The following is a 27,593-nucleotide window of genomic DNA, read 5'->3' as shown; positions in this document are numbered from 1 at the left end:
ATAAAAAGAAAATCTTAAATATATATTTTTCATTAAAGCTCTTATAAACAGGTGCAAATTAACGTAGGTTTATAGTCTTTGTTAGGTACATTTGTAAAATCGAGAAAGGCTTATAGATATATTTAGGTAGTTACTTTATATTTTCAAATTACTTATTTTTGCTGCCATTTTGACTTCAATCAAACGATTAAATCTGTTTATTATTACGTAACCTAATTAAAAAATAAATACATAAAAAATATAAATAATTTCTATAACAACAGGTTACAAAGTACCTACCTATATTATAAATTATAAAATAATAACCTGGGTTACACTATTAACTACTATATTGTAACAAACATATTTACTAGGGTTTCTTATTTGCACCTGTACGAGCATACGGTTATGAAAATGCTGATATTTAACCTTACAGTAAGTAGGGTCTACTGGAACAGCGACATAAATATTTTCTATAACTTATTAGTGTGTTTTAAACTAAATAGTTCAACAATAATTATTTTGAATGATAGTTTTACTCAAAAATAATAGACCTTTAACATTATTTATATTTATCATTCGAATGACGAGAAACTCGCCTAAACAAGAGTTTTTACGGGATTATATCCGTGTTTTTTTATAATTACTATAAAATATGTTAATAATGGTAACATGATTTGTATGGTAACAGATCAGGTTATGGTGTTGAACCTGGGTTTTTGATACCAAAACAAAACTAAAAAAATACAAACGCCTGGAATATTTTTCTAAGAGCCGACAACTTTATTCACTTCAGCTAAATTAATAATAATATCTAGTTGTTACAATTTGTTCCCAAAAATTTTAGCTGTACAAAAAATTACAATTGATGCATCGATGTTCTGGAAAATCGAGTTGGCAGTGTACTCGCATGGAAGCTAGTTGAAATTCAAAATAGTTTGGAAAATCCAAAAGTGCACGCCTCATAATTTTTTTTAATAATTATTTATTAATTATTATTTTTGTTTATTTAATAACAATTAAACCACATCGAATCAGACCCTGAAAAATGAAAGGGTTCTATTCCTGAGCATACTCAAGCGTAAGAGAAAAAAAAAGACTCGATTAGTAAAGTATTTCGGTCGCTATCGTGTTAACAAGAAAATCCTCCGCACATACAGACACACGGACGTCCAAGACAGAACTTTTTTAAACTGTTTTTTAACTAGTTTAAATAACAAAAATGACATCAAAAATATCATGAACGTTAAAAATAGTGTTTTTTCTTAATATGTGTGTGTATGTATTATCTTACAAGTGCAATGTATGATACATAAAGACATTTTAAGTTTGAAAAATCAGATGTTTTGCGCGAAGTGACAGTAGTACCCACCTCAACGCTTCGCTTATGAGGCGTGCAAAAATGGTAAAAAATCCTGACAAACTGCTCAGACTATTTTAGTAGTAACTAAACCTGTGAAAAATTAGCACACGTTTTCAGAAAGCTTCGAAAAGCTTATCAGATTGGCAATCTTGAATTGTTTATTCAATAATTGCCAGGCTAGTATATTGCACAAAAACTTATTTTTCGCGCCACAAAATGGCGTCTTTAAAATGTCTGTAAAGTGTCACATTCACGCTTGTTTGGGATGTTGTGTAGTCGTGCTTGGAGTGGGTTTGAAACACTGAAGTAAGAACGCCGTGTACATAACGAACGCTATCGACAGAGCTATCAAGGCGTACATGAATATGTTCAGTTCTGGTTGCCTAAATCTGTTCTTACGCAGCCATTCCAGTACTTCGTCTTCTGCCATGACGTCACCTGAAACGTAACCAGAAGAAAACGTTAAATATTAGAAAATTACTAACCATTTGTGACGACGATCTTTTTTACTGTTAATGTTAAAGTTAATTTTATACTATTTAATTGGTTTGTAGAAAAGAGAGCAACAGAGTAACAAAGTTTTTATTGACTGTAGGCTATGAGGTTTAAGTATATGCCTGATTTTGTATGCCATAATTAAGATGTTATAACAAACATGTAGTAATTACTTATCTTAGGTACTATAGCATATCAATATATTAATTCTCACCTCTGTATATACTTGGAAACCGTTTCCTGAAATAAACAATAGCCGGTAACTTCGTGACACCCCACTTACGGGCATAGCGTGGATCGTGCATTTTGACAAACGTTATATCAAGGTTGTCTGTTTCACTGTCTATGTTCTCCAGTTTATCCAAAACGATTCGACTTTCAGCTGAATTCTCATCTGAAAAAATTATAAGTAAAGCATAAATTATTAAGAAATTCTGAAGATTGGTGTTATCTCTTGCATATAGGTACATGGAATTGTAAATATATTTAATTTCTAGACTATATTGAATGTCAATAATTATACAAAGATAACTATGGAATAAGTTTAATAATGTGAATGGTTACTGCATACCTACAATCTAAACAAGACAAGAATTTTTTAATGCTTTAAAACGTATTTGAATATCAAGATATAAAGACCAAGGTCTTTTACGAAACACTATTTCTTAGTATCGAAAAATATCGATTTTTTATAACTTACAGAAATAAACTGCCAAAAATTCGTTTTCGTCCAGGAGTTTATCAAGCATTTTGCGGTTAACTTCTTCAATTTCGTTTTTAATTTCAAAAACTTCTTGAGACGTTAGCCACTGTAATACTCTATCCACTTGATGTAAATCTCCATCATAGAACATTGGTGTTCGTTTACGGAAATATACCAATGATGGTATGTTAACTATATTGTATTGTGCCGCTGCTTCAGCGCTCGCAATTTTCACGAAATCAATTCCAAATTGATCTACCTCGCCGTCGATCTGTTCTAACTCTTCCAGAATTTCTTGACATTCCGGGCAATCTTCGTCGTCATCTGAAATACAATAATAATAGATATTCAGAGCTTTCAGTGCATATTTTACAAATTTTTGTTGGGATTTATAAATATAACTAACTACAAACTTATTCACAATACTATCTATTTGCTTTACATTAGAAATATTTTATATAAAGATATCGTTAATTCTATTCATTCATTTCTACTTACAGAAAAATACAGCTAGCAAATGCGACTCGTACAATAACCGCTCCAACATTCTATCGTTAACTGATTCTATTTCATCAGCTAACTCTCGGTTATCGTCATCTACAAGCCACTCTAGAATCGACTCTTCATTTTGTAAATCACCTTCGAATAAGAGTGGATTACCGTTCCTGTAAAAATTAATAATTTTTATAAATTTTTCTGGTATCAATTCAACACTGTTACTTTAAGAAATTTAAAATTATATCTTACCTGAAATACACCATCGCAGGGAAAGTTTTAATTGAGTATCTCTTAGCAAGTTGGGGGTCCTGAATTTTCACCATGTGGATACCGTAGACGTCACATTCGTCGTCAATTTTCTCAAGCTCTTCCAAAATATGATCACAAATATGGCAGTTTAGTTTATCTGAAAGTATTAGTTATTACATAACTTAATAGTTGCTTTATTATTTACTAGCGGTCCGCCCCGGCTTCGCCCGTGGTACATATTTACGTTTTCTCTACATAAAAACCATCCTCGTACTTCAAGGAATATAATAGAAAAGAATAATCGAAATCGGTTCAGCCATTCACACGTGATGCCGTGACAACGCGAAACGGGTGCGGACCCGCCGCCTTTTTATAGCTCCCGCCGCGAAGCGCGTCGAACGCGGCAACTGATACACAAAAATAATCCATAAGGCATGATTCTGTATTCACGCGCGATGACTTATAACGTATTTCATGTATAACTTTGGTGTTTCTACACCGATTTACATGATTCTTTTACTATAACCTGCCCAGGAGTATGAAGAATAATTTTGCCAAATTTAGTTAAAATCCGTCGGGTAGTTTTTGTTTCTATAACGAATATACAGACAGACAGACAGACAGACAAAAATTTTACTGATTGCATTTTTGGCATCAGTAGCGATCCCTTATCACCCCTTCATAGTTTTTTTTTAAATATATTTCATGTACAGAATTGGCCTCTCTACAGATTTATTATAAGTATAGATATAGATAATATTAACTTAATCATTTAATACTTGAACTACTTTTAACGTGAAATCTATTTCAGTCTAGAATTACAATCCCAATACTTACAGAAGTACACAGCTAAATATTGCGTCTCGTCTACCATTTTCTCCAGCATTACTCTAGTTATTAGTTCTATTCTGTCCTCAGTTTTCTGCGTTATCAACCATTGCAGGACTTCTTCTTCTTCAGCTAACGAACCTTCATACACATTTGGAATATTTTTCTCAAAGTAAACTAAAACTGGGAAATCGGTCGCTCCATACGATTCGGCAATGGCATAGTCTTGAGTTTTAACAAATTTGATTCCATGTCTGTCACAATCGTCATCAATGTTTTCTAACTCTTCTAAAATGCCAGCGCATTGCTCACAATCCAAGGAATCTGTAAATTTGCACACAACAATTAATACCTCAATTTGTTTGGTAATCTTCGACATAAAGTACACACCAGGAACATAATTTAATATGTCTATAATTGGAAACCAAAGATCGGACTATCTACGTAAAATACAATGACGTATACAAAAATCCAGGACAGGGCTGAAAACGGACATATCTAGGACAAAACTGTGATTGTGATACATGCTGCATGCTCGATGCAAGGCAGGCATAAATAATGATTTCTTAACTACATAAACGTCTACAATGTAAACCATTCTATATTATTCGAAGAAGAGTACCCTCAACTTCCTGTAATTCGTCCTCTTGACGATCTTTGCCTTTTTTTGTTTGTTTTTGCGTTGCTTTTGCACTACATAGTTCACATAATGTTTTGTTCCCTATTAGAAAGTAAATAATATTTATTACATCAAAGAAAGTATTATATTTTTTACTTTTTCAAATCGCTGTGTACAAATCAATCAAGTTTATATCGACTTATATTGAATTGAGATAAAAAATAACTTACAAAAGTATACAGCTATCGAATTTGATTCCTCAATAAGGTCTAAAAGTTCTTGACCCTCGAGGGCTTCGATGACGTCACCAGCTGGATTTTTCTGAACCAGAAGCCAACTTAGTAATTGTTGTTCATCATATAAATCACCTGAAATAGCATAATGATTTGAAAATTCTTTCACAATTTTAATCATGCTATGCTATGTTTATGGTTCTGTAAGTTATAATTACCAGCATATATCACAGGGTCTTTGGATCCCATTTTAAAGAAAAGCACTGCGGGTAAGGCGAATACGCCATATTCTTTGGCCATCTGTCTATCATCTATCTTCACAAAGTTGATGCCAGCGCCGTCCGCATCGTCATCTATATGCTCAATCTCAGCCAGAACTCTGGGACATTGTTTGCAGTCATTACTGTCTAAAACATGTAATATATGCAATTCCAAATAATACTTATTATTAAATAACATGTGTATCCAACACGTCTTTAATAATTTAAAGGATAATGTGCAAATTAATAGTAAATAAAACGAATTACTCACAAAAGAAGACGGCCACATAGTCAGATGTTTGTCGAATTTTCTGAAACATTTTCTTATTAACTTTCTCTATATGATCAGTTAATTCCATGTTTTCCGGATTAGTTAGCCAGTCCAGAATTTCTTCTTCATCGTCTATATCACCATCGTAGTTGATGTATTTAGTTTTCCTGAAGTAGGTGATGCCAGGGGGGTTTCTGTAACCATACTTCTTTGCCATCAGGCGATCGCTACACTTAACAATTTTGATCCCATATTCAGCTGCCTCGTCGTCGATAAGTTCTACGTGTCGAAGTATTCTTGGACTGCCGGGATCATCTTCCTTGTCTGAAAAACGCAACTTTTATAATTATCCAGATTAGACAATTTATCTGACTGAGGATGTGTGATATGGACTAAGTATAGAATACAAAATTAAAGATTGGACACAAATCGTGTTTGTATCTGTTTTTCGCCAATTTAAATGTGTTTTAAAAGTACAATAGCTTGTAGTACCTATGTCTCATAAAATACTTACAAAATACAACTGCTAGAAATTCCTTAGTCTCAATATATTTAAATAGTGTATCTCTGTCAATTTCTTCAATGCTCTCATCTTCTTTCTGCTTTACCATCCAATCGAGTACTTCGTTCTCGTCAAATAGATTTCCTAAAATAGTTCTATCGTTATTGCAATACTGAAAGCCCTAAGAAAAATAATAAAAAAGACAAGAAACCACATCCATTTTTGATTTGTATATTTTAAAAACTCACCATTTAACATCCAATGTATGACATGCGTGGACAACTATTGCAATACCATGCTGACATCATTCGTGTATTTTTTTTAATAAAATATAAGTAATTAATAAAATGTATTTATTTAACAAAATATTGTACCAGCGTCGTCTCAACAGATTCAACATAACGAAATTAATAAATAAAATATATAACATTCATGCGTAATGTCGATCAAACACTACAATTATAACATTGTTCACAACGCCAGCACTTATGTATACAGACTCACAGGCTTTAGTGGTATTAATTATTGCGACAACTATCTTATATAAAATATATATAATGTATAAGTATTATGTAATTGACTCACTCATAAAGTTCACATAATATAGTTATTAATAAAATAAATAGCTGGTAATAAATAATTATGTATTCGACAACAATGTTAAAACTAACGTTGCGTTTGAAAATTAATGTTTAAGACTATAATATATAAATAATATAAAAGTAAGAATTAAAAGTAATGTAATATGAGTTTTTATGAAAACTAGAAAACTATTCATGAACATGAAATCCTTACATCGATAAGTCTTTCAAGATGGCAAAGTAAGAGAAGTTAAAATGCCTCTGTATAGATTCGTTTGTTCCGTCATTAATTTCTAATATTGGAATAAAATTTACATTCAATATAACGATTTATACATCATCTTACAAAGTTTCTAAGTATCCCAATATTTATATGACTAAATTTTACCGAACAATATAAATTACATAACAAAAGCTTCGTGCTTAAAATTATTATATTTAGATCTGGAGCTATGGGCTGCGGTCACGATTTGAATATTAAGTATTTTGCAACTCGTAAAGTTAAAGTCAAAGTGCAATAATAAATACAATAAACACCTCGCCAAGTGCTTGCAAGGACCAAGGGACACGAGGTTACAAATGACCAATGTTAATATAGCATAGGATATGATGCAGCGTTAGATCGTATCAGGTAACTAAGTTATAAAGAGAAATCTTTTGGTGAGCATTTAAAACACATTCGTGTCCACTTGATACGCGCACGCGCTTCTAACAACGACATCATATATTTATATAACTGCTAGTACTATCATTTATTGCTTTACCACCACCAAATGTTTTCAGAGTCGAATAAACCTTTTTTTCCTTTGCCCCCTTTCTCTGACTTGGCGAGCGCCTTGTTCTTGCCCTTGGTCGGTCTCTCCGGCACTATCTGTTTATCCTTTCCCAGTTTCTTGGCCGGAACTTTGGTTGGCGTCGCCTTGGCCACTTTTGTCGGACTCTGAATTTTAGTAGGACAGCACTGGTATGGTTCGTAAGTGATTTTTGGTACGGCCGGTTTCGCCCCCAATCCAATGTAGAAACAGCGATCGCCTGCAGTCAGTAAAAATTTATTGTTTATACCCGGTATACAATCAGTTCAAAATAATAGTTACTTCAGTTAATAAAGTGCATATTTAAAATTAACTACGCGCTTGTAAGGGCGCGCTATTAATCCTAAATGTTATGTTAGTAATAATAAGAGTTTAAGAAGTTGTAAATTGCTAAGCGTTCGCGAATGACTGCAGGCAACAGCTGGAGTAATGGACCCATGCGGGCTCTGATCGACCATGCAGATGTGTAACTGGGGAACATCTGTGCTTCCGTGCAGGGTACCTGTCTACATATTTATCTCTACTCAATTACCTGCAATATTGATTTTTATACTATTGTCAAAATCTTCATCGTCGTCGTCGTCGTCATCATCATCATCATTATCGCCCAGAAATCGGCGGGCTATTGTACTGATTTTGTATGTATTTTTTAAACTTCCTTCATTTTCATCATCATCTTCCTCCTCATCCTCATCGTCTTCATCATCGTCATCGTCGTTATCCGTATCATCATTCTCTTCATCCTCATCATCATCGTCGTCATCGTCGTCATCGTCATCATCGTCGTCATCGTCATCGTCATCATCGTCGTCATCGTCCTCATCCTCATCATCACTTACAACAGCTTGTTTTTTATTCTTACTATTCGCAATATTTCGACCAGGAAATCGTACTTTTAAATTTGGCATTTTTACAAGTTTTCCAGTATTTTTAAGGTCATCTTTTATTTTTTTGTGTTTATTGTCATTGTCATCGTCATCGTCATCAGTATCATCGTCATGTTTATTCCTATTTCGTAGATTCGCACTCTTGCCTCGCTGTTGTAATTTGCTTGGAACAGCTCCTGGAAAAACCACCTTCACAGTTCCCAGTCTTTTCCATTTATTACATTTTACATCAGTATATAGCATAATAATGCCTCGCTGAGACCCAGTTTTATTACCATCTGCATTGGCCATTGTAACTATTAGCTTTGTTTATATATCGGTGGGTATCCTCACCTGCAGGCATTAGTAACTATCATGCAAAATGACGTAGCTCAAACATCCAGCTTTTAATGCGTACAGTAAAACACATCTCTAAACATATTGATATGTTTGGAATGATGTCATGCATGTAACATTTATTTTGTAGTATTATTTATACATATTGAAAATTTAATAGTAATATTACGTTACAAAGTTTTTATAATGGATGTGGGTTCTTACTTTTTTGATCAATAAGCCACTGGAGAACCTTATTTTCGTTCTTTAAGTCACCTATAAACAGATAATCATCATAGAGTATTGAGATAGTATAGAGTGGAAAGAACATGGTAAAATAATGAAATAACCTCATTTGTATTTATGAATACATTGCAGCCTATTCCATATATATGAGAGGCATAATATTTTCTTTTCAAAAACTCACCATCATACATAATAGGAACCCCAGTTTCATAGTATACTAACGCTGGGAAACTAAATATACCAATATCCGATGCGAGCTTAGAATCCTTTGATTTTACAAATTGAATACCATGTTTGTCTGTATCATCGTCAATTGTTTCTAATTCTTCCAAAATTTCGTCACAAGTATCGCAATCATCATTATCTGTAAATTAACCAGAACGACCATTTTAACTATCATTCTTATCCAAGACGTAACGTAAGTCCAACTTCTGTCGCGCTATTAAACACAACCTGTCCATAATAAACCTATACACGTCATAAAATTAAGTACAGTTAAATCATATGAAAAAAAAGAAGTAGTTAATGAGATACAATTAAAATAAAATATACTCACAGAAAAATACTGCTAGATGCTCGACGTCATTGATTAAATCTTTTAACGTTTTCCTGTCGACATTTTCAATAACTTCGGGCTGTGAGTGTTGAAGATCTAGAACCCATTTAAGAATAGCTTCTTCGTGCATTAAATCGCCTTCATAGATGGTCCTAAACTTATGCCGGTAGAAGGCCAATGCCGGTAATCCAGGAAGGTCATATTCTTTTTCGACACCGTCGTCTGATGTTTTGATAAAATCAATGTTTTCTTCTTCACACTCGTCGTCAATATTTTCCAATTCACTGAGGATTTTCTGTGATTTCTTATCACCTTCCTTGTCTTAAACAAAAGCAATAAAATTAAGATACGCAACAGTTATAATCAATTTTAAAAATACTGTAAAGTAACTTACAAAAGAAGACTACAACGTGGTCGTTTTCTTCCAATATTTTTTCCAACATTCTGGAGTTCACTTCTTCAATTTTTCCGGGGATTTCAAGAGTGTCTTCATCGGTAAGCCAAGCTAAGACTTCGTCTTCATCTTCAATGTCACCTTAAAATTGCAAAAGAGGCATGAAGAATTACTTTATTTTTTAACAAATTTTGTCTAATGCAAATGAATCTAAATATGTACCTAATTTATGAGTTTCTATTTGGGATGTTATATTGTAAATATACGTACTATTTTAATAAAAATTCGTAAGCAAAATGTTTACGTGAATTTTATGTTGCAAAATGTTTACGTTTATTCTTACCCTTATAAATAAGAGGTTCCTTGTTTCTGAAGAAAACTAATGCAGGGAATGTTTTGATTCCATACTTCTTGGCAAGCGACACATCTTCAGTTGTGACAAATATAATACCAGTTTCATCTAATTCATCGTCAATGTTCTCTAATTCTTCCAAGATATTATCGCATTCCTCACCTTCTTCGCAATTACCACCTGTAAATAAACGAGAATTGTATTTTTGTGTATATTCGTAACTAGCTGCGCTCCGCGGTTTCACCCGCGTGGCTCGACTCCCGTTGGTCTTAGCTTGATTACATAATATAAGCCTTCCTCGATGAATCTATCTATCTAACACCGAAAGAATTTTTCAAATCGGACCGGTAGATCCTGAGATTGGCGCGTTCAAACAAAAAAACTATTCAGCTTTATAATATTAGTAAGTAAGTAATTATAGATAAATCTAGGCTACCAGTGTGAGGAGGGATTTATGTTTTATGAAATTTTCAATTATACACGAATAATCGAATGTCAAACTGTGACAGAAAATATTTTCTTCTGTAGTTAACATTGAAATACTATCATGTAATTAAGTAGTTAAATATGTGAAGATTTATTTAATTTACTTTTACTACGATTAAGAAGTATAATATAATTTAAGAGATTTAATTAAGAAAATCGAAAGACTTACTGAAATATACGACGACATACTCGTGCTCTTCAATAAGATCAGTTAAAATTTCATCCGTAACTTCTTCAATGGTTGCACTATTCTTTTGTTCTATTAACCACGCTAATACTTCATCTTCATTCATAAGATCCCCTTCGTAAATAGCTGGAATATTCTCTTCGAAGTAAACTAAAGTTGGCAGGTGGTCAATTCCAAATTCCTTAGCCTCTTGATCGTTGTCCATTCGTACGATAACAATACCCTCCTTTTCTAATTCATCGTCAATGTTCTCCAGTTCGTTCAAAATTCTAATATCTTGTTTGTCTTCTTTGTCATCTAGAAGGCGAAATAACTATTATTTTCTTATTGAATTCAAATTAGATGTAGTTATTAAAAATATAATAAAAAAAATTAAGAACTTACAAAATATAACGGCCAAGTATTTGGTACTGTCGATAAGTTTGTCCATCATTTCATCGGTCACTTCGGGAATTTCACTGTGACGTTTTTGATGAATCAACCAGCCCAACAACTCATCTTCTTTCATCAAATCACCTTCGTATACGTGTGGAATACCCTTTTCAAAGAATACCATGGTAGGTAAGGTCTCAATACCATATTCTTTGGCCTCGTTATCATCATCGATCTTTACAAAGGCAATGTCATTTTGGTCACATTCGTCATCGATGTTTTCTAATTCTGCTAGAATCTTTTGACTTTTCTTATGATCCTTATCATCTGAAATTAATACGGATAAATTAATTGATCTCCATGTTTAACACAGTTAAATACATTTAATAGTAATCATTATTTTTGACAAATAATACTTACAAAACAAGACGGCAACATACGGCATTTTTTCAATAATCAAATCGAGCATTTCATCGGTGATGTCTTCAATTTCATCGCTTTCAGTTTGATGTTTCAACCAAGCCAAAACCTTTTCTTCTTCTTCTAGATTGCCTTCATAATATGTTGGAATTCCCTTTTCAAAGTATAGTAAAGTTGGGACTTTTTCAATTCCGTATTCCTTAGCCTCTTCATCATTATCGATTTTGACGAACGCAATGCCGAGAGCATCGCATTCATCGTCAATGTTTTCCAGCTCATTTAATACTTTTTGTGACTTGCGGTCATTGTTGTCATCTGTAAATGATAATAAAATAACGCCGCAGCCGACTAATTTTTTGATGAATCTTGTACGTACAACAAGTACGTGCGTATACACGTTTTTAAGAACGGAGATACACATTTTGTATAGATGTGTAGATGCCAGTAATGTAGACACAAATGTAAAGATAGCAAAACCCAAAAATATTTAACTTGGTAATAAAGATAATAAACTTAGTACTTACAGAATAAAACAGCAACAGTCTTTCCATCTTTAATAAGACGGTCCAACATTTCATCTGTGACGTCTTCAATTTCATCTTTTTCCAATTGACTAACTAGCCATTCCAACATCTCCTCTTCATTCTCTAGGTCACCTGTTTCCATTTAATACCATGTAATATTTAGTAAAACAATTAGTTTATAAATGAATTTATAAAGAGTAGAAAATCTATTAGTAAGCGGGATTCGAACCCGCGTCTTTCGCCTTGTCGGGGCAATTCGACTTTTCGGCCACCCGTGATCGCGCTCGAAGTAGAATAAGTCCGATCGCGATCCAGCAATCGGACTTATTCTACTCTTTCAGTATAATCGGAATATGCGTTTTTTTATTCTTTAAAAAAATATCTTTATATAGCATTTGAATGCTATAAAACGAAATATTACAATGTTAATTTAGACATTATTTTATACGTACCATCGTAAACATTGGGGATTTGCTTCTCGAAGTAGACAATTGAAGGCACATCATCAATACCAAATTCTCTTGCGGCTTTCTTGTCGTCGATCTTTACAAATTGAATACCATGGCGATCGCAATCGTCATCTATTTTCTCTAATTCTTCTAACACTGTCATTGATTCTTCATCACCATGGTCATCTGAAAATGTATAATGATACTTATAAATTTTTATCTATAAAATGTAAACTGCATTGTCGGCTAGATTGTGTTTTATTCATTGATATTGAGCTAGAAAATGGAATACGTGATAATTCACCGTTTCATTTACATGTACTATAAAAGATTTTTCTGTGACAGTATAGAATAACAAATAATAAACCAGGGGCCTTAGACAAAGTAACAATTAAAAACGATAACGAAGTTAGAAAAGGAACAATGTATGGGATTGACATTAGATAGACCACGTGATCTAACGCGGCGTATATCAATCCCATACATTTTGCCTTTTCTAACTTCGTTATCGTTTTTTAATTGTTACATTGTCTAAGGCCCCTGATACTTACAGAAAAGCACAACAAGATTGTCGACATTTCCAATAAGCGTGTTTAGCGTTTTGGATGTGACATCTTCGATAACATCTTCTTCGTCCCCAGTCGATTTATTAGCAATGAGCCATTCCAGTACGTCTTCTTCTCTACTGAGTTCACCTAAATTTAAATTAATGATTTTTAGATATTTTAAAAGTATCTCTATTATTGAAAACGTTGTTAACGAGAATAAAATATGAAGACTTAAAACAGATTTATATTCAATAGAGAGCATATCAACATGATGAAGAAATTGTAAGGACACATAAATAGCACATGTCTTACAGATATTTGATTTCGTAATAAATACGTCAGAAAAAATGAGTCACCAACTTTCATAGATAATAGGTATCTGATGCCTGTAGTACACAAGTCTTGGCAGCTCGCCAAGGCTGTACTCTTCGGCGAGTTCCTCGTCGTGGATCTTCACGAAGCCTATACCGAGCTGGTCTGCTTCATCGTCAATGTTTTCAAGCTCTTGGAGCGCCTTCGCGCACTTCTTACATTCTGGCTTATCTGTAACATTGGGCAAAATGTTAGAAAACATGCGTATTGTCCATTATAAACGTGTCTATATCATGCCTCGTGAAGGACTCGAAGCAGTGCAGTTAAGCCATCGCTTAGGTAATCGTGTGTTAAAATAGAGTTAATATAGTGTGTGCTGTAAAAGCGTAGTGTCGTGCAAGTGATGGTGATAGTGCTGCATTAAAGAGGTGGACGGTTGGATATTATTATTATCTCTAGTTTAGCTGAAGGAGAGTATTTCAGTGCCTAATCTAAGTAGGTCATGGACATATCTATGGAATATATTGTTTGAAGTCCTGAAAACTATGATCATGATATTGTTTTATACTGGGATCACCAAAACCATGTGCTATTCACAAACTCCTGTGCAAAAGGTCTATATTTAACGTCACTTATTAATATACGGTAGTGAAGTGTTGCAATGTTTATATGCCATAATATTTAAGTGGCAGACTCCGAGGTATTTAGGTCAAGGTCATCACGCCAGACTATAATAAATGATCTTGGAGAACTTTCTCTATGATATGGGCAATGAATATGCGAGCTACGAAAGTTTGCTCTGTCGTATTCATGACATGTCGGTCCGTCAATCCGAGCTTGCTAGCGGGACATAAATAGAACAGCCGAAATAGCTCGCTGTTCTCTCCGATCAAGCAAACGAGTTTTTGATTCTAATCTTGCCATACATTAGGATTAGGAGTTAGACAATGTTACCCTATGGACTATTTGCCAATGTAAAAATAACAAAAAATATTAGATGGCTGATTGATAAACTGCACCTTTCTCTTAGTGATAATGCATTATGAAATCTATTATCGTAATGTGTTGTCTCGGCGCCAAATATTTGATTGAACAATGATATCTAATAAAATATAATCTATAAATCTGTCTAATCATGTAGAAGTGCCCACCGCACCGCATTACAAGCGGAAAATTCGTTTTGGTATTATAAAATAAAAACTATTCTACGAAGCCAAGTATAACAGCCACAACGTCAATACTTCGAGGCATGCCGCCATCTGAAATCCTTACTTACTGTTCATCGGGCCGCAATTTTTGTGATCAGGACCTACGTCAAAAACACTGTCAAACACACAGCACAATGTACTTTCCTTTTTTACAAATATTATGATGTACGTTTTAAAAATGATGGCGAAATAGAAGTTAACTACATTACTACTTTCACAGATTTTATACTTCGTTCAACATTTGTTAGTTAAGTAATGGCTCAAATTTTATTACATTAGCTTATTAAATTACTTGACAAAACCCACGTTATAACATGTAGATACGTACAAAAAAGAACAGCTACATATTCTGTATCCTCAACAATTTTTCCGAGGATTTTTTGGTTCACCTCTTCTATCCTGTCTGGAAGGTCCATTGCTTCTAAGCTCGTCAGGAAATCCAGGACACTTTCTTCGTCCATAAGATCTCCTATAATAAAAGAAAATACAAATATGTACGATGTGTTTCTTGATACTAAATTAATTACATTATAATGAACTTATATGTAGAGAACGCCTGCTATTAAGTTTTTTAAATAAGAGCTCTTTTAATTTGCCATTAAAACGAGATATCACATTAAGAGTTCATTTGTTATTTTAAGTCATAGTTACAGTCAATCTTACTGTACTGTTTTATTAATTAAATCTGATCGGTTGCCAAAACCATCAACCTCGCAGACATATCTTCTCAAGTATCTACTACATATACAACGTGTCAATGTCATTTAAATCGATTTAGTATGTCTCATCGTATGGACAGAGTTTACCAAAAAATTTGACTATTCTGTAGTTCTATTTCTGTGAGCGTACCGCCTGCTGCGATTGCGTTGTGGTTAATTGTATCTAATTTATCTCGTTGCATTTATTTTGGATAAGAACAGATGGCCAGTGAGAGTGTTTGTTTAACTTTTACCTTCGTAAATGATCGGTTCCTTCTCACGGAAGTACGTGAGGGCGGGGAATTTCGTGATACCATGTTGTTTCGCGAGCCTCTTATCATTGATCTTCACGAAGTCGACGCCAAATGTGTCGGTGTCATCGTCTATTTTTTCTAGCTCGTCCAAAACCTTGTCGCACGTGACACAACTTCTTGCGTCTGCGGAAACAAATTTTTATCTCGTTAATATAAATTTTAATAATTTTAATTTTATAGGCTGTTAGGATCAGATAGATACTATCAATTATAAATTAATGATTGTGATTCTAAATCCTGTTTCGAAAGATGTTCCTAAATAATTGACAAATAAAGTATAATAAGTAGGTATCTTAGACATAGGTAAATAATGTAACAAAATAGCAGAATATTAACTTTAATTGTGCTTTTATTATTTCCTTTTTGATGCTTTGTTATTTTGCTGCTCATTGCCTATGAAATCCACTGAGAGGCATAGTGAGCAAATTTTACAAATATTAACAAAAATAATAACATAGGGACACAGTACATATCCTTATTACTCAGTTTATAAAATATATTTTAAATTTATCTAAAGAAAGGAATGCGTGAGAGCTAATTTTCAATATATGACTTTTTACATGGGCTTTTCAGTCTGTATCTAGAGCTCTCATAACAGTGACAAATTAGATTATAATTAGACACTAGCTGCACCTCACGAATTCACTCGCGTAAATATACATAGGTACAAAGAAAATAAAAAAAATACATCTCTCTCACGCTAGTTAGTGTAGTTTTCTGTATGTGAAAGATTTTCTAAACAAACTATCATGAAATCTGTCCCTTCATAATTAGGGTTAAACAAAACAGGTGTTTTGGGAAGCTCACAAGTCACAAAATAGTATGAGTTATTTTTAAGCTACATTCAAATAACATTCGATGAGGTAGTTACCACAGATGTAATCATTTATACATAAACGGCCTACACCCCCAGTAAATTTCACTCATATCAACAATGTTGAAAGAATGAACATCACTATTTAAACTTGGAAATATTTAGTGTAGAAATAAATAAGATTTAAACCCTGGCTCTCGGTTTGTTGGGAACTCGAATGATATTTAAAACACCATCGCTGTTCTTGAGAAAATAAACTCATAAACATTGAAAACAAGAAATAGCCCGAGCAGTTCGGATTTACGACTGTAACATACTTCAGTGTAGTAATCGTTACGGTGTAATACCTAACTATTCTGTGGTTGTGCATTCTTTTAGGCGCCTCATTTGAATTTATTAACGACCAATTTCATAGGTAACTGCAATCGTTACGTATGATGAATATTGCTCAGTAAATATGAAACGTGTAGGAAATATGCAACTAGCTCAAAGCTCGGTACTAATAAGGTACCTACTCTACTAATTCTATCTACCTATGTCTGCACCAAATGTAATACCATGGACCAATATACTCTAGATATTGGTCCATGGTAATACAGATTCGACAAGCTGTTTTGCGTGAAAGAGTAACAAACATACATGACATACATCCATATATTCTTAAAGACTTTCTCGTTGTAAATATATTATATAAGTAGGATAAAGGATTAACTACAAAAGAAACGTTATACCACAGACTAATAATAATATACTAGACGTATACAAGTTATACTAATTAGGTACTACCTAACTACTAATGAGTGTAAACTTATATTTTTAACTGTATATTTCTTAACTCATCACGACCGTGGCCGTGGTTTGAATAGGTATCTATTTTCTCCACAGTCAACATTAGGCCTTGAAAAAGGTCCCATTTCATCACGAAAGCTTTTTTTTAAATTGTATTCATCGTAAACTTATATAATATTATATTCATTAATTTATTTACGTAAAGGTGATTGTTTGTTAGTAGTGACTAATGAAGTAGTATATAGCTTAAATAATTATATTGTTGCTCTTTCAAAGGAAATGGGAATCTATAGAAACTATAGTGATTTACATCGGTGGATATGCCACCAGAACTAATTTGATACTTTTAATTGGGAAAATAATTTTAATACCTTCACAATATGCTGAAAATTTAGGGAAGTACAATATATTCTAGTATATTATAACTTCGAAAAAATACAGAAATACACATGTGTTTAATCATAGAATAGGTAGATTATGTTCATATCAAAGCCATACAACAAAGCAACTGCTTTTAAAATTTTTGTCAGTTTCCTGTTTGTTTCTTTAAAACTAATTGATCGCTCGGAATGCGGTGAGTAACTATCTGTCTGTCTGTTACGCTTTCCCGCTAAAACCTCTCAACCGATTTTGATGAAATTTGGCACAGACAATCTTTAGACCCTGAGAAATAACATAGGCTACCTATTATCAAAACACCACGCGGGCGAAGCCGCGGGCGGAAGCTAGTATTCTATATACTATACCAGAACAGGAGGCACCAACTTTAAAAAAAATATCTTTTTTTTATAGGTTGTCCAGTCTAAGGTTTAGACTCCTGAAGCAACAAACCCAACAACAAAAATAGTGGAATTGCGATCCAAGTCGGTTTAACTGAGATACAAACCATCCCGATAGGCAAGACTTGCAATTATAAACAACGCACTCAAACTGTTCATTAATTGAGTGTAACCTACTCAATTAATGAACAGTTTGAGTGAGTTGTTGACAGAAACACGTGGTAAACTTAAAGCACTCCTGGTTTTGCTAACAGTTTATTATTTGTTTTCTGTCTAACGTTGCATTTAAATCGAACATAGAGCTAGAGCAAGAGCATTCTTTCGTGATCTTTTAGTGAAAACAAAACACATGTCAGTGTAGTTCAGTATTAGAACATTGCATAGAATCTTTTCGAACGCTCTAAGAACAACGAAAAAAATACTCTACGCCTGTTTATACTACAAGAATTTTACATAGGGGGTAGATTGAGCATTCGCTCATAAGAAAATTTTATCTAATCGTTTTGCTACGTAGACTAAATAAAAATTTAAGTAAATCGTAGGTTCTACGATTGCTTAAGACTTTGACAAAAAATTATATGGAGATACCTATCGCAAATAATTGAAAAAGTTATGGACAGAAGAGTCAAAGAGAAATTAAGAATAATAATTGAACGTAGGAAATAGGAGTGGAACATTTTTTACCTTTTACATCTAAATTAAATTGCGCAATTTTTATGAGTATATTATAATACTCATAAAACCTAATAATATCATAATATAATAGAGGAAAAGCATTCAAACTGTGTGCGACCACATAATGTCACCACAGAAGTTTGTTTAACAACATAATCGTCTAGCGGCATGACACCACAATATCAACAAGCCGAAACACGGCAAATGTTGGCCACAGTTTCCTCGTGGACCACGAAGCAAATAGTTTAATGTTCTGTCAGATAATATATCTATACTAATATTATAAAGGGGTAAAGTTTGTGTGTTTATGACGTTTTAGCTATGAGCTCCTTTAAAAGAATGAACTGGAGTCGTATAAGTACACCATTTATAAAAATTTTCAACTTCGCAGCCTGAATAACAGGATTGAATGACATAAAATGCAAAGAAGTTGATAAAAATAGAATGGATGCATAGTTCGTGGATATGGTAGTAACAACTAACACACATCCCCGGGACGCTGGTTAAGTAGCTTATACATACATTTCCGAAAAAAATTATATAACACTAGCGACCCGCCCCGGCTTCGCACGGGTGCAATGCTGATACTAAATACACTACAGAAAAACTGTGAACGTTGTATATAAAAACATAGCGTCCCGCTCCGGCTTCGCACGGGTATAAAATAGATAGCCGGGCGGCCGGCCTGTAGCGCTGCAAACGCTACGTCCCGCAATTTTTAAATCTGTAATATCTTCGAAAATATTCACTTAAATCATACGGTGTAAAGGGCCATATAGATCTATATTAAATGAACAATGTATTCAAGGTATTTAATTGGTTAAGGATTAATGCTGTATTGGTTAAAATCGCATCGAAAATTAGCCATTATTTGTCGTAAAAAGTAAATAACAAAATAAAGTTATTGTGGGTTATCCATAAGAGATAGACATATATACCATCGCGGACTTTTCTGTAGACCTTTTCAATGTGTATAATACTTAGTACATTATTTTGATAAAACTCGTAGGGTTCAGCCTACGTTTGCAATTTAAGCGGAAAAAATGTAATTTTTTACGACATCACATTAGAAACCTCAAAAATAACAGTACTTCTCCACTATTTAATGGATGTTATTATACATATAAACCTTTCTCTTGAATCACTCTATCTATTAAAAAAAACCGCATCAAAATCCGTTGCGTAGATTCAAAGATTTAAGCGTACAAAGGGACATAGGGACATAGGGACAGGGAAAGCGACTTTGTTTTATACTATGTAGTGATAGTGAAGGTACAATCTTATTGTCAAAACAGGTAATGAACACATAATAAACCAAAACATTTTCATGTAAAATTTTGCCAAGACGCGACTGTTGGGCTTGCATTCTGAAAAATATATCACTTTAATGTAGAGCCACGTAGAGCCAAGCGTAGCCTCTTCAGTCTTCACGTCTTAACTCTACGAACCCTATACCTTAATGTTAAAAGCCCCCAAACCATACTCTATCATTTGACCCCGTAATGTTTTTGACATTCTCACAATTGTAATTTGTATGTTCACGATTGTCAGCTCATTCATCATCAGCTTATCAATTTACTTTTTGGAATATAACCATATCATAAGAAAAGCTATTTCCTAATTTTAAAATAATTTTTAAAGGATAGTTTGAGAGCTGAGAAGGAGTACAGGTTTTATTCTGGAAATGTCACGGGAGCGGAACCTATGCGGGTTTCGATAAACGCGGATGAAGACGCAGGCGCAAAGCTACTGTGACTACAATGTAATCCAACTAAGAATCGGATAAACTTATTGCTTTCATCCGACGTCATAGATGTTGTAACAAAACAAATAGATTAGTGAGTTATTTCTAAGCCATAAAATTATTATATTTAAACTTAATGTAAGATCAAAATAAAATAAACCGATATTGGTATGCATATAAAGGTCTTGTTTAGGTACATTCATTATATCGATTAGTTTAGGCCTTATATTTTTTTTAAGAAACTTCAAGATACACAGATACTTTCTATAATTGTTTGACGATTATTTTCCTTTTATACTTTTCCTATAATAATTAATTAACTACCTCTATTGTAAAGTACACCTACTTCTATTGTAGAGACATCCGATTGAAAACTATAAATAGTGGGCTATAGCTACTATAAAAAGTAGGTACATAAATTACATCAATAGAAATAATAATACCTTGTTCATTGTTCATGCTTTTAATGATTGTAATAGAGATGCACATTGCACTCTTCTTTTATGATAGGTATGTAATAATCTAATCCGGATCTATAAAGCCACCATAAATTTTTATTCAGTCAAGTGAGAGTTCAAAAATCTGTTTTAAAAACAAATGTATACCATTGAGATTATTAAACTATACGAAAACGATCCCCGAAGTTTTATTCACCACCATCGCTGGTGAAAACCACGAAAAGGGTTAAGTTCATTTTAATATTGAACGTTTCATAATATCGCTCAGCAAAGTTTGTTCAAGAATTTCTATAATTCAAATCTATTCAGAGAATTAATGTAAAATGGGACAAAATTAGTTTTATCAAGGTTCACAGTTAATAAACAACACGTTGACCGAAATATTTACTATGTTATGCTTCTACACAAAATTTCCAGGCATATTGATACTAATTATAATTTAACTAGCTGCCCTCCGCGGTTTCACCCGCGTGGCTCCGCTTCTGTTGATCATAACGTGATGTTAAATAGCCTATAGCCTTCCACGATAAATGGGCTATCCAACACCGAAAGAATTTTTCAAATCGAACCAGTAGTTCTTGAGATTAGCGCGTTCAAACAAACAAACAAACTCTTCAGCTTTATAATATTAGTAAGTATACCTATAGATTAGAATCGACTTATATTGTTTTAACCATTATAAAATCAACTGGCATCTGCTTGGTTCAAAATTATTTTATGTTCCTGATGGACAAAAAAATCATAATATATAACGAGAGAGTGAAGAAAGAGCATTAAAAAAGATAATTTGGAGAAAAATTTTAAACTCATTCTGTTTTATTTTCCATCATATAAGGTGAAATTCATTTATATATACCAAATATTATATAAATATCTCTATACCAAATTTCATGCAAATTGGTTCAGTAGTAAAGGCTTGATTGAGTAACAGACAGACAGACAGAGTTACTTTCGCATTTATAAATTATAATATTAATAGTATGGATCGTGTGGAGTTTCTTTCATCTCCGATATTCCATAAAACTCAAAACTAAACACATGCTAACATTTTAAAAACACCTAACCTAACAATAAAGACAACATCAGCTTGCCATACCACCTTGCTCCAGGACGTAAGAATCAATGAAATTTTAATTTTATTATCAAAGTTACGACTATGAAAGTGAGACTTAAATCGGCGTCTTTTGAATCATTTGCTCAAAAATACCCAAGGAGAATTACTGAAATAGATATTTACGTAAACAGTGGCACAGTTAATATGCTTTACATTATACTTTATTTTATATTTGATTTCGAAGAATTAAGAACAGATTTATTAATGATGGTACACGTTTTCGAGATAAATTCTGATTTCTGACAACACGGTGTAATTTTAATAATAATAGAAATGTAATTTTTGTAGTAGATAAAAGGCTGTTTTTGTAATGAATTGGCTAAAAGCTTTTGTACAAGAAACTTAATTTTCCGAAATAAGAGGTCTTGTACTTATGCAATTTTTCAAAGATGCCAATATACTCGAATTTAATTGAGCCTAAACTCTATAATTTATTGCCATAAAACTATTTGTTTTTATATGTTGAAAGAACATTATTCGCATAATCAAAATAATAAAATAAACTATCTAATTTCTACGGTATTTGATTGTAAAATATAAAATATGTAATTAACTCGTGAGATTCTTAAGAAAATTGCGTAGATATTAAAAAGAGCTACAATAATACAAAGCACATGGCAGTCACAGCATATAGAGCTTTTTAGAAATGAAGCTTTATGTTCAATAAAGTTAATCAATAAACTGAAAAATATCGAAATCCATTGAAAATTTTGTAAAAAACCATCTATATTTTTTTTTCAAATCATCTGGTACCTACTTACATAATAAATAAGATATAAAATCAATCAAGAAGACAAAATTATGCCGATACAATCTCATAAAAAATAAGAGATCTTATACGTAGAGCAGTATCGTTTATTTGTTAATATTTTGTGAGGAAGCAATAAATGCAAAATTCAGATGCAGAATACCTTTCAAACGTCTGCGGATACTACGTCATACACTATACACAGACGTCATTCTGTTTGTAAATCATGAACTATAAACGAAAAACTACTTTATTTATGTCTGATGAAGCTCATAAAAAGTAACATCGATGTGCTCGGAACGAATAGCTTAATATTATAATTTCAATTAAAACAAGTTTTAACAACGTTCTAATCAGAAAAAATGTAGAGATTTTCGTTAATCAAGGAAATATATTGATAACATACGACAATTTTGGAAGAATTCCAAGCCCAACATTTACACGAATACATTTTCGTAATTATGTCTTTTCTTTAACATTTTATACTAGGTGACTGCTATTTTTAAAGCAAGGTTTGTTGGAAAGATTTAAGTATTGTTAATTTTAATTGACTAATCAATTTGATGATGTCTTTTGCGGGTTTTTTTTTTTATATTCAATAGTAAAAAGTTAAAGTGATACTTCGCACGACACGGTATACTCGGTATATACGACTAAAATTCTGCCTAATAATCTAATAATATATGAACATAAGATTAAACTTCTATTATGATGGAATGTTTACCTATATCTTCTCTACATGTTTTGAAATTAATTTTTTATGTTTTGTTTATGTTTACGTTGATAATGGATAATATCGAACCTCCGGTTTGTGATGCATAATGGAAGTAATTTAACTCTATCATAAAGCTATAATACATACTACATGTGCGTTTAACGGGATGACTTTGAAAAGCTCAGTGACTTGGTTTTAATCGTCGAAATAAATATGTACGACAAAGAGTATAAAAATAGAGCACATTAGAAACGACATTCACAACTGCCAACACACACAGAATTTTTTCGAAAGTTAACAAGAGATCAACGGATACGGCCCAAGAGTTGGCGACAAGCGAAAATAGTCGGAATGCCAATATCGCGTAATGGAAATCTATTTCAGCGGAACATGCGGCATACACTGGTATAGTTTTAGCCGGGCTGAGAGCGTAGGCGCCCGGCGACCTTGGTGGTGGAACCGTGGAAAGACCCGCCGCCATTTTAGGTGACGGCGCGGTCGGGTCGGGTTTTATTGTCTCCGTTGCATAACGTTCGCTAAAATATCGCGGTGGGAAAGCGACCCTCAACGCTCGAGCGGGGATGGCCGTCGGCGTCGTGGCTGCCGGCTGGCGGGGTGCCAACTTACACCAGTAGACCGCCACGAAGTCCTTCTCGTCGAGGAGTCGTTCGAGCTGTTTGGCGGTGACCTCCTCGATGCGAGGCTCGTGGTCCTGCTGACTCTTGGGCGTCGACTTGCGCGCGGAGACGGTAGCGGTAGCGAGCAGGAAGGCCACGAAGGCCGGCACCCACCGAGCCATGGCGAGGGCGCGCGCGTACTGACGCCGCGCCGCCCTGGCGCTGCGCAGGCGCCCGCGCCGCCGCCCGCCGCCCGCGCATGCGCGTTGCGATGAACTTCACGCTCAAAGTTATCCAATGTTTTGTTTACACGCGCCACTCAACCTTTCGGATTTGATGCATTATTAGTTATCAGTAGTTCCGCAATTTAGTTCATTAAAGCAATTTTACTTACCCATTAATGAACATCATAAATTATTCGGTTCTGCTAGCCACTAACACGACGTATTAGTGTTACTTTCAGCTAGACCGTTCGCGTTGCTCCAAAATCAAATATTGAATAAGTATCATTTACGAAAACATGGATAACCTCCTGACTGATTGAGATATCAGGGATATAACCGACGCCCTAGCACGCTAACACTGTTTGAATAAAAGAAAAATCATAAACGATTTGTATAAGTACCATTTTTGGTCGAGAAAGCAATTAGCTAACCGCGGCTAACCGAAAAAGCAGTTCATACTTATTTTGTTTCATATAACTATTTCAGGGTACTTATACGTACCAAGTACCTACGTGAGTCATTATTTTAAAGTATCATGCAGTTGCACAGCAGTAATAGTGCCCGCTTTGATATCCTCAATCCTCATAAGTGATCTATTGAGTGCGCAATGTTAGTAACCTTTTACCTACTACGAACCTACTTCCAAGCTTAACATTTAAGACTGAATGACATGCAATCTACATGCTGGAAGCTTATCGATAAATATTATTATTTTCTATCCTGCAAGTTCGACTGAGACGCAGCATGATCATTTATATATCAATTGTGTACCGTGAAACCTGCTTACTTTGCCACTTTTTCATGTATCAAAAAGTTTGATTCGCTTTAAAAAAATATAATTGTATGAAAACGTAATGAGTAACCTGCACCTAGACGTAGTAAATTTCATGAAAATTTACATTATTACTAAATATCTATTTCATTTTTGTAAATTATAATATTTTAAGCATAAAAACAATTATGGCAAAGTTAGCTGTCACTTCTGGTAAATTTGCCATATGAAAGAAAAAATGAAATTTTTGGAGTTTATGAGGTAAAAAGTAATATAGGTAATTATTTGCACTCTTCCTATATCCCGTAAAATAAAGTAAAAACTTTATATTATTTAGCACTGGTAATTTAACTCTCTAAGAAGGTGGCAAATTCACCAACCTTTCCAAAATATTTCCTATATAAAGAAGAAGTTAGGGTTAGGGTTGTCAAATAAAAATGTTTTCGTAGTAACAATTTAGTAAAAGTAAAAAAAAAAACATAATCAATTACTTCTAAAGTCCGGTCGCGGAGCAGAAAGAATTTCGTACAATGACCTCTTTACCTACTGACAGTGGTCACAAACATTTTTGAATGAAGTGCAGTTTACATGAAATATTTGGAGGAGAAAATGTTTTTTACTAATTTATTAAATAAATGTCCTTTATTCATTTACAATACTTATTAGCTTATAACATTTTAACTTTTTCAATAACAACGATATATTATATAAAAAAAAGTGTGCGTGTACACACATAAGAAGTGAAACTTCTTTATGACCTTATTTTTCAAAAAATAATTTACTATGTACAATATTACAGAAATAAGTTAGTATAACACGCGATTTCGACTTAGGCGGATTTTGATTGGACATAAGGAGTTTGAGGTTTATTCTTATAAATTTTGAATTCACAAAATCATAATTGAACACCTGACACCAATCAAGCAAACACAAACCTTACGCTCTCAGGTTAAAGGTTTACAATCCCTAAGGACGGCGGTCATTGCACCTGTGCGAGCAAGACACATTATTTTTACAAGGGAGTGACAGTGACAGGTAATAACAGGTTAATGTACGAAATTCTTCCTGCTCCGCGACCGGACTTTAGTTAGTTTCTTACTTTGAATTGTTTTACACAATAAAACAAAAAAAATTGTATTCTTATTATTTCTTTTGTGTGTGCAATAAATAATTAAATAAATAAATAAATAAATACCTTTTGTAAAACAACCTTCATCTAAGCACATGCACTGTGTATTTCATACCTGGCTACCTAACTATTTATAATTTTTTTTCACCAGTCAGTAGGTACTTACAATGACAATTTAATTAAAATATTCATCAGAAATTTTGTGGCAGCCCTAACCTCCAACAAAACATGGCAAAGTCACCATCACAGACGTTGTGATTGGGGTTGTTGAATTTACCAATACCAATTGCGAAGTAAAGGTAGCTTGTAGCACAGCAAATCAGCTTTTATTTAGCTAAAGAACATTATGTTAACATAATATCAAAAAAATACTTACGTAGGCAATGCTTTTCCCGTTTGTTTTTGTAAAAGTTCCGGAGCACTAAGTTTCATACCGCCAACATTCGAAAAAAGTAACCGCCGAAAATGACATCTCAAAAACAAGCTGGGCTGCCACATCTCATTTGGTGTTGCCATTTAACTCATAAATTTTACTATAAAGGCATGCATACATGACAAAAAACTGATATTAAGATGTGACTACACTTTTTCCCTCAGAAGTTGGCTATGGCAAAGTCTGCAACCGTTGGCAAAGCTAGCAGGTTTTACCGGTAATGAAGAAGACGCTCATGCAGTGATGCAGCATTGAAATTCCATTGAAATTCACGTAAACGCATTTCATACTTGAATTAGGTATCGTCGTCGTCGTCCTCGTCGCCGTCCGTGTACACTGTACAGAGTGGCCGTACACGGACGGCTCGAGCAGTTAAAGGCTGAACGACGTACACGGACTGCTCGAGCTGTCGCTACAAACCGCGCAGTTGACGGCTTGAGCGGTCGTGACAGCTCGAGCAGTCCATGTACGGCACTTCTTGACGGCAGTGAATGAATGTCCATAGTGCACTGCGCGGTCGCGGCTTCAAGCCGTCGGTCTCAACTGCTTGAAGCGGTCCGTGTACGGCCGCCCTAAGAGCGCGGGATATATTTAAACGGCCGTTGCCGTTATTTGCAATATTGTTTGTGAAAAAATAAAACCTGTCTATACTTTTTATACCCGTCATTGGTTTTACATACCTACCTATAATAATTAGTCAAACCTTACTATGTTCATTAATTTATTTACAGGTACGTAGGATTTGACGTACAGAAGCCAATGCCAACATCGAATCTTTGCCCCTTTTCCACAGGTTATTTACCCACTGATACTCTGATGAAAATGTTAATTTGTATGAAACATCTTTTAACCTAGGTATTGTATTTCATTGATAAGATTGATAAATTGAAATGCAGAAGTTACGTTTATAGTAAAAAAAAC

The 27,593-nt window shown here is 33.8% G+C and overlaps 1 protein-coding gene across 3 annotated transcripts; it reads right to left on the bottom strand.

The window, feature by feature from the left end:
- Positions 1-1,383: 1,383 nt before the first annotated feature.
- hlk (hulk) lies at positions 1,384-24,298 on the bottom strand. 3 transcript variants are annotated; one of them, XM_089699978.1, is made up of 26 exons: positions 24,125-24,298; positions 15,602-15,784; positions 14,978-15,118; positions 14,718-14,750; positions 13,490-13,672; positions 13,133-13,276; positions 12,585-12,767; positions 12,133-12,264; positions 11,609-11,923; positions 11,201-11,515; positions 10,799-11,113; positions 10,135-10,323; positions 9,792-9,932; positions 9,398-9,718; positions 9,023-9,205; positions 6,013-6,144; positions 5,499-5,822; positions 5,186-5,374; positions 4,965-5,102; positions 4,738-4,836; positions 4,125-4,439; positions 3,288-3,444; positions 3,039-3,205; positions 2,538-2,864; positions 2,052-2,231; positions 1,384-1,780 (listed from the first exon to the last, which is right to left on the bottom strand). In XM_089699978.1, exons 1-26 carry the CDS (start codon positions 24,294-24,296, stop codon positions 1,593-1,595), a joined length of 5,166 nt encoding a protein of 1,721 aa, XP_089556104.1. In that variant the 5' UTR covers positions 24,297-24,298; the 3' UTR covers positions 1,384-1,592. The 3 variants fall into 3 exon arrangements, with proteins under 3 accessions (XP_089556104.1, XP_089556102.1, XP_089556103.1); XM_089699976.1 differs by lacking the exon at positions 4,738-4,836; XM_089699977.1 differs by lacking the exons at positions 4,738-4,836; positions 14,718-14,750.
- Positions 24,299-27,593: the final 3,295 nt, after the last annotated feature.

This window comes from Colias philodice, chromosome 10, assembly GCF_061535455.1.
Source record: "Colias philodice isolate Cphi_HAF_F1 chromosome 10, ilColPhil1 Martin Lab GWU primary, whole genome shotgun sequence".
NCBI classification, from domain to species: domain Eukaryota; kingdom Metazoa; phylum Arthropoda; class Insecta; order Lepidoptera; family Pieridae; genus Colias; species Colias philodice.
The sequence above is the reverse complement of the archived record's forward strand: the minus strand, read 5'-3'. Positions and strand labels throughout refer to the sequence as shown.